The 8,587-nt window shown below is 36.4% G+C and overlaps 1 protein-coding gene across 1 annotated transcript in view; it reads left to right on the forward strand.

Moving 5' to 3' along the window:
* Window positions 1-3,529, forward strand: part of LOC140328303 (allantoinase, mitochondrial-like) — a gene marked incomplete in the record, with an annotated part of 21,070 nt that extends 17,541 nt beyond the window's left edge. The window contains 1 exon segment of the mRNA XM_072407802.1: window positions 2,079-3,529. Coding sequence (XP_072263903.1) covers window positions 2,079-2,240 — 162 coding nt within the window.
* Window positions 3,530-8,587: the final 5,058 nt, after the last annotated feature.

An 8,587-nucleotide genomic window follows, 5' to 3' on the forward strand; every position in this document is an offset into this window, starting at 1 on the left:
AATGCGGTTTGTTGTTCTTCTCAAAATATAAGCCCTACCTGAAAATAAGCCCTAGGGCATTTCTTGGAGAAAAAATTAATATAAGACAGTGTCTTTTTTTAGGGGAAACACGGTATATGGTAGAGCAAAAAATAAGTTGATACAAAAATAATGGCCACAAATGAAAAACAGTTATGTCTTAGAAGTCTGAATTTGACTTGAAATACAGAAATCAGAGAGGAAAGTAGATAAATAGCTCAGACCTCTAGTGGCACTCTTCTAGCGACCCTCTGATGTATCTTCTCAATTCCTCTTGTACAGAACACAGATTAAGGTGATAGAAGAAACAATAGCTGTATAGCATTAGTAGATATTTGACTTGATTTTTGTGTTGTCTTGGGTGTGTTACAAAATATACTTGGGAAGCTGGGTATTGGGCCTAGGGCAGGGGTCAGCAACCTTTACTATCAAAAGAGCCATTTTGACTCCTCTTCCACTAAAGAAAAATAGTCTGGAGCCGCAAAACATAACACAGTTTATAAACTTTTAAAAGTTTTAATATTTTTTTAATTTTACCTGTTACAACAAGTGTGCATGTGCAGGCCTACTTTGAAATAAATAAACACTGAACTATGCCCCTAGAAGCCTCCAGCTTCTAACGTATTATCCTGTTACATTAGCTGGAGGCTTCTAACGTAACAGGGTGGATTATTTTGATGGGCAGAGTTCTTGCACCTACATTTTTGGTTTTGTACATCTCCCCATTCCAGAGGAATTGGGGTTCAAAGGAGGGGGATGTCATTGTACACACCCATTTGTACACGCCCCGTGGTAGATTTATTTCACTGGTAGATTTTTTTCATTAGAACACCGGATAGGGAATCCCCCTCTTCCGCAGTGTCTTGGGCGGAAGGGGATCCCCCATCAGAGATCTCCCCGCGGCAGCCGAAGGGAGCCACAAAAAGCAGGCTGCAGACCCCTGGCCTAGGGTGGTAATCAATATATGTAATTGTTTTGGACAAGGTCAAGTTTTTTGGAAATTGTGCAGTGTAAAAAACATTTGCAAATGTTTCAATACTTAACAGTTTATCAAATATTTGTAAAAACAAATCCTCCTCTATTGCAACAAAATCAGTTATAAACATGTCACTGCAAAATATATTGATTGAAGTGAACAAAACCATTGTACAAGAGCTTAGAAAAACAGGGTGTCATTTGGACCTGGCACAGTAATTTATCCATGGTCTCAAATACAGACAGTAAGTTTCTGATTTAGTTGTCCACCCCATTATGCCACTGATTTGGGAGGTTCCAATGGTTATAGTTGTTTACAGAAGCTACGTATTTCAGTGACAGTAGAGAAAAAGGGATTTTTTATGCACTCACCAAAAAAACTATTTCTCTTTGTTCACTGAGGAACACAGCATCCACCCCTCATGCAATGGCACACAGCTATGACACCAACCTCAAGTGGTAGGGGGATTATAGGGTTGGCCAGACATAAACGACCTCTAGGATGAAACAACCAGCAATTTGCTTGCGAAATTACTAAAATTTGCAAATTGAAATCCTCACTCCTAAAAGACAGGCAAATAAATGCCCACTCTGCCCCCTGGACTCTCTTGTGTTTTTGTACCTAGCCTCCAACTGCTGCAGGTGGCAATATAACCTAATAGTGATATTCTTAAGCAGAGTATCTGTCCTCTGGTAAACTGGGGGAAATATGGAATATGGTAAGTGCACCAAAAATTCTATTTTTAAATACACAATTTTTCTGTGAAACCAGTGTAACTTTTCTGTGAAACCTTGTAACTTGAAACTAACAATATAGCTCATATTTAGACTTTGTGGGTTCCTTATCTATGATTGTATTCTTGTTTTTAGTAGCACTATGTAAACCTATATATGCCTCAAAAGGTATAGTATCCAGTCCTATATCAGTTTTTAGCAGTTTATTGCAGTTGGTATGGTGAAGAACCATATTTATTAGCACCCTACAGCAAAAATGTGTTTTTGCACCAAAACATTTGTTGTAATGCCTAATCTTTAAGACCTGTTATCTACTTTGTGACACCTAATAATGTTATTGTACTCTGCAGCTTACCCCATACCTAGGATTCATTCTTCAAGGAAAAGTCATGGCCACTGTTGTTCGGGGAACTCTGGTGTATTACAAAGAGGAACATGTTGCCAAGCCCACTGGAGAGCTTGTTCTTTTACACACTATTGAGCCTGCTAAACCCAGTGCCCCCTATTATTAGGGGGGACCTGCTAAATGTGTAAATTTCCATTTATGGTTTTGGAAGTACATTAATATATATATATATATATATATATATATATATATATATATAGTATTTGGAAATTCTATACAAAACAAATAGGTACTTAAACTTTTGTGAAAAGGGTGTCTATACTCCCGTGGAAATTGACTTTCAACATATTTAAATAGGCAAAAGAGAAATCTTAATTCAAGATCTAATAATAACAATTTGGGTTTCTTAGAGACTTCCTTAGTATTAGTCAGCTCTTACACTGTATTTGCTGGGCCAACCGATTCCTGAACAATTTAGCAGTCATTTAAAATCTATCCTTACAGTAAAATGACTGCATTAAAGTAATTTGTTGTTTTTTTAATCCATTGCCAGGCTAATAGGCATCTACAACTTTATTTCTAAAAAGGCTTGAAGAGTATTTTTGATCTTGAAATAATTACACCTCATACATCAATAGCAAAGAGAACATCAAACTTTAGATATCTGAGGTTTAAATATGACATGTCCCTCCTGCATTTTCTCTAAGGTGGTTTTATTGATTGATTTTCTAATCTGAAACACCTGATTCTAATTGTATAAATTAGAATCTACCTTATCTTATGATATGAGTAGAAAGAAGTAGTGTTCAATGTACTCACTTTCCCATGCAAGCACATCTCAATTATCTTTGGATTATGAGAATGAATACACCATTTTATGTGGAATTTGTTTATCCATTTCACTTTTATGTTTAAACATATACTATTTGCCAGTTCAAATAAGTTGAAAATGTCCACAATATCCATAGGGTGTATTTACTTTTTCACATGACTCAATGTAGCTCAACTAAATACTTTTGTCATGGTATTATTGCCATTTTTGTTAACCTCTCCCTTTTTCCTAATGACAATTGTTTCCAGATAAAAAAAAAGTTTTATATTTGTGCGGGGAATAGAGTATATATGAATAAGGTGTTTCTTTTTGTTGGATCTCCAGTACAACCTATTAATCTATGAGGTTCTAATTACTCCCTTTTCTGTGCAAGACTTAAAAATCAAAACAAAAAAAAGCTTTGTCATTAGAAGATACTGTACAATGTAATTAAGCAGAATACAAATACTTTTAACCCCTTTCTGGTGCAATTGCTGGAATCTGGGTATAGGAGTAGATCCTGTTTGTATGAACTTTAAGTAGTTTGAGGGCAGTATGGCAGTAACTGTAAATGATTTCAAACAAAACAACTTAAATTGTATTGTCTGTTCCAATAAACTAGTTTTGTGTTTGGCTCTCCTTTATATATTCACCAACATAATGTTTATTAACTGGGTTTATGAAAAGCATTTTTCAGATCTTTATGTAACTAAAAAAACATCTTCAAGGCTATGGGCCTGTTGTTACATTGTCTCAGAAGTAGCATTCTGATAACAAAAGCACATAAAAAGAAGAAAAATGAAGAAAGACACAAAAAGAGTGACAATCATTGCTGTTCCAAGCCTGCTGAGAGAAAATTGAAAGCGGTACCTCATTTTCAGTCCATGTACCCTCGCTCACATCTACACCTGGGGAGGCAGCCATGACGGGATGTAACACACTGGGAATCTATCAACGTGGAACACAGAGCTTGCAGACACAGTAGAAGTGGAAAAGATAATATTAGCAGTGTACACAAAAGACAACACCAAACAAAAGCATGTATAGGACACTGCGCAAAAGATGTATACACAAACTGCAGATTACAGAGGGAATAGCACTGAAATAGGTACATTAAAATCAAACCAAAAAGCAAGTGTGTTATTTTTTAAGATCTGTGTTTCATGTTTACAAAGACTAAATGATTTCTTAAATATGGAAATTTTACAGGCAGCATGCTTTCAGGCATCCATGTATTAAAAGAGGAAATCAATAAGCATGAAACAGAGATATACTGCAGCATGGGAAATTTTTTTTTTAAATAAATAACCTAAAAACAAATAATAGCAACACAATCTATTACCACGAGTAGACAACTGTATTCTGGCATCACAGATTATCCCAAAGGAAGAAAAAAAATATGTATATAAAACAGGAGAAAAACAGAATCTGAGGGTTAGATGGTCCAATTTCAGACTTCATCAGAAGATACAAAATGTTGTGTTGATGACTTTGTCAATAATACAAGACAGAGGCAATGCCCAGTCTTCCATGAACAATTAATTAACATAAACATTTAGGTCAGGTCATGGTGTTACAACAATACAAAGTCTAAGTCAAGTGGAGATCAATAGAAAAAAACACAAAAGAAAGGAACCAAATAAAGGGGGAAAGTAGGGAGGGGAAGGGAACCCAGCAACCAAAGTGTAGAAAAATATGATGCACAGAGGCCCGTATAACTTAGGGTAAGGACAGTGCCAGCTGGCATATAATTATCCAACCAAGGGGACCATACCTGCTAAAATCTCTCCAAGGAGTTAAACAGGATTGTTTTCTTCTTATTATCTATTGAAAACCAGGGAATTAGTTTATTGAAATTTTTTTTATTGAAAACCAAGTAATAGTTATTATGTAAATAATTAACGAACTAAATTGGTTGTTAGTGCAGCAGGATGCTTTAGGATTGAGAAGTGCTTCCACGGGGCAACAAGAAAACAGTATTTTGTAAGCCAGCTGATACACTCTAATCCAATAAAGCCTGATTTTAGGGCATTCCAACAACACAAGACCTCTGACCGGGCATACAAATAACTAGCTGCCTAGTCTTTTCATGGTAGGAGCACAGTTCTACAAGTTCAATAAATGTTCAAAGTGCCCCTCTTTGGTGAGTATTGAAAATGATCAGTGCTCCTTAGGATATTCTTTTTTGTCTCATTGCAAGACTTCACCTTGCCATGGTCAAAGGTCTGGATGGAAAACAGGAAGCTATATAATGACCCGCATACTTCAATGACAACACATCATGCAATGTTCAAGGTCTCAGTGGTAAAGTATTTCCACTAAGGGCCACCACTGGCCTGGTGTTCCCACTCTTACTGACATTTAAACTGTTACAGTATTTCCACTATGGATTGACAGCCCAACAAATACTATTAGTTCTGACCTTGGGGGCAAATGGCAGCCTGACCCCCATCCAGTCTTCCCCTGTACACAAGGTTAATCTTATATTTACAAAGTAATTGCTAATGTAAGTACCTGTAATGCAAAACAAAAAAGCTATAAAGAGCTAAAAAAGAATCACAGATAGCAAGAGAAGAATCACCCTGCTTGAGGCATTTTTCCAATACAATACATCAGAAATAAGGAATTACAGTTGATCCCAAAATTATGGAAAAGACACATTTGATATACCAGAGTGATGCAGATCACACTGGGGCCTATTTTTGGGGTGTAACCCCCTCTGTAATTCAGTGTGGTTCACACACCACAAACACTAGTGATGCCATTGGTCACACCCTACTACCCATTCAGGTATTTGTCTCATCATCACCAAGGCATGAATGTTAACTTTGGATATATTTTACACATTTTATTAGTTACCTTCTTACCATATATAGTTCCAATCACCTTCTTATTGTTCTTAAAAAAACTCTCTCATATAATTACATATTAGTTACATAATTATCCCAATCTATGTGTAGCAAAGAGCAAAGAATGCAGGAATTATTAATTTTCTGGCAGGGACTTTTTTGGCACTTTTTTATTTATTTTATTAGGCAGTTTTTCCTATATATATTGTTTATGTCTCACTAATGTTTTTTTAACAAGTCATGTCATTTGACTGAGATGAGCTCTGTGACCCATTTTTTTTTAAAGCAGTTCAGGAATTTTCCCATTACTTAATATATAATTACCTGACTTGAAAATCATTAAGAAAAAAATAGTAGTGTTACTCTGCTTGTAGATGTCCAGACTAAAAATATTTAGTATAAAAGTATGCCAATGAATCCAGTGTGAAATGTGGACATATTTTGATAAGTGGATAGTTAGAAGTAGAGAGGTGCTGTCATTCTCTATTTTCATTTTCTTCAAAGGACTACATTTGGTCCTAGAGTACTAGAAAAACAGAGCTTCATTCTGATTAATCACCCACAACCTTACAAAAAAGATTCCATATTCCAGAGCTCCCAATGATTAGAATGGTATCATCATCAACATCATCATCAAAAAAAATAAACATCTAAAAAATACTGGACATAATAATGAAAGTTTGTGCAAAAATATTAACATTCCATTTAAACATCAGCTAATATGCATGGGCATTAATAAAAAAGATGAATTTGCCCTCTAGAATAGCAGTAGGATTTATGGCATAAATGAACTCATGTCCTACTTGGAAGGCTTTTAGAAAAGAGTTCCAATGTTTGTAAAATGTTTGTAAAAGATAGTTTGAAATGCTACATACCCTCATAAAACAGAGTTTTGGATTGGAAATGCAATGATGCATGTAATAAAAAATCTAATGTTTCACTAAGATGAAAGATCTTCATATTGTTATCATTTCAAAGACAGACATGAAGGGGTCTACGGACACTAAACTTGAATATTAGTTGAGTTAAAGAGTAACTTGCATTAGAATTTCTGCTGTTGCAGACACAAAAAAACAAGAGGAGTAAGAGAGGTGTGAAGGGGGCGAAGCAGATCATAGTGCAGGTTGTTCCCTGAATTCTCGGAGGATTACAATAACAAGCAAAGTAGAATATAGGTTATTTTATAATAGTGCTGACAGCTATAAAACCCCATATTAAGATGCCATCTTAAAGTAGAATGCATTGGATTGTTATCATTATTATTTTTTTCTGACTCCATGTCTGTCCAGGTCAGTTTCATTACAATATTTTGAATAAATATATCAATGTATAAATACACTGTTAAAAAATAAGAATACTTAGTCAGCAAAGTAAAACATCTGGAATGTTAATCTATCCATATAGAAAGCATAAGTGATTGTGAACCAATTTTACCTGCTTTAGTGGAAATTAAAGCTACAATGAGTAGGGATGGATTTACCTCGGACCATTTCTCTCTACTTATTATATTGACAGATTTTTTAATAATCTAGAATTTTACTAGTGTACTTGTCACTGCTGGTATTGTACAGCAGCAAAACCTGGTACCTGCAGCTCCAGGATGGCATAACCATACATGTGGTTGCATGAAGGTTTTTTGTGTCCCCCAGCACAGTCTGGGTAGAGCGGGGTAGGGGTACCAGGAGACAGGCCTTTACACATGGACTGAAGAGGGTCATAAAAGGGCAATACCAAGGTGCACGGTCGGTACCTAAATGTTTGTGTTAGGAGGAACTGCACTGCCAGATGATGAACTTTAGAATGCTGCTCATGCACATTTCTCTGACAGAACAGTTAGAAACAGGCGTGTGGGTCAGACGGGCGGTAGTGGAACTTGTAGTTACAACCTGGGGCTATGCAGCTTTACGGGCATTTTTCAGGACACAGCGGAATTGGCAGGTTTACCCTGGCACCCTGTTCTTCTTACAGATGAGAACAGACTCACACAGATGTGAAAAAGTCTGGGGTGCTAGGGTAAATGTTATGCTGTCTGCGAAACCATAAAGTGTGATTGGTTTGCCAGTGTGTCAGTGTGTCAGAAGTTTGGGGAAAATCCTGGGAGCATCATACAGACCTCCACACTCACTGAAGGGATCCCCAACTTACAGTTTCTCTGTCCGCATGACAAAAAGGAAGGGAAACAACCTAAAAAGATTTTAGTAGAACACAGCCAAAAACACACAAAAACTTAGAATCCTTTACTTAGTGTCAGTGTGGACCCAGGAAAAACAAATAAGGCAGTAAGCACAATACCGTATTTTATTAAAATATGAGTGGTTCCGTTTGTACAACCAGAAGAATTTCCCAGAAACAGGAACAATAATTGTTTTTCTCCAGTCAGGATTGAACTTTTGAAAAGGCAAAATAAGCTTATGCCATGGATAGCAAAATAGAAAAACCCTCGATCGGGTTTCGCACTGTCCTGAAATTCTTCTCTGCACCAGACATCAGCATCTTCGGCCATCTTCTTCTTCTAGGTACGTAGCTCGTTGTTAAAGGGAAAAAAAGAGTGCCGATCTCACTGTGCATGCATGGGATTGACATCGGTTTCCCTTAGTGAAGGAAAATGCCCCTTCTGCACATGGCCAATATCAGGCATGTGCAAAAAATGCAGCCAAGAGATGCATGACGGATGTATCCCGGGGGGCTCTGAGCTCCTATTCAGACGAAATATGCTTCACCCTTTTTTTCTTTACTTTTTAAAAAGGGTGTTGTAGTTAAAAAAAACAAAAACATTTTTACTTTATATAAAAGGCTTGTCAACCTATTTATGTAAAGTAAAAATTTGAGTTTAGGTCCACTTTAAATAACTGT

Source organism: Pyxicephalus adspersus, chromosome 4 (assembly GCF_032062135.1).
Source record: "Pyxicephalus adspersus chromosome 4, UCB_Pads_2.0, whole genome shotgun sequence".
Lineage (NCBI taxonomy): Eukaryota > Metazoa > Chordata > Amphibia > Anura > Pyxicephalidae > Pyxicephalus > Pyxicephalus adspersus.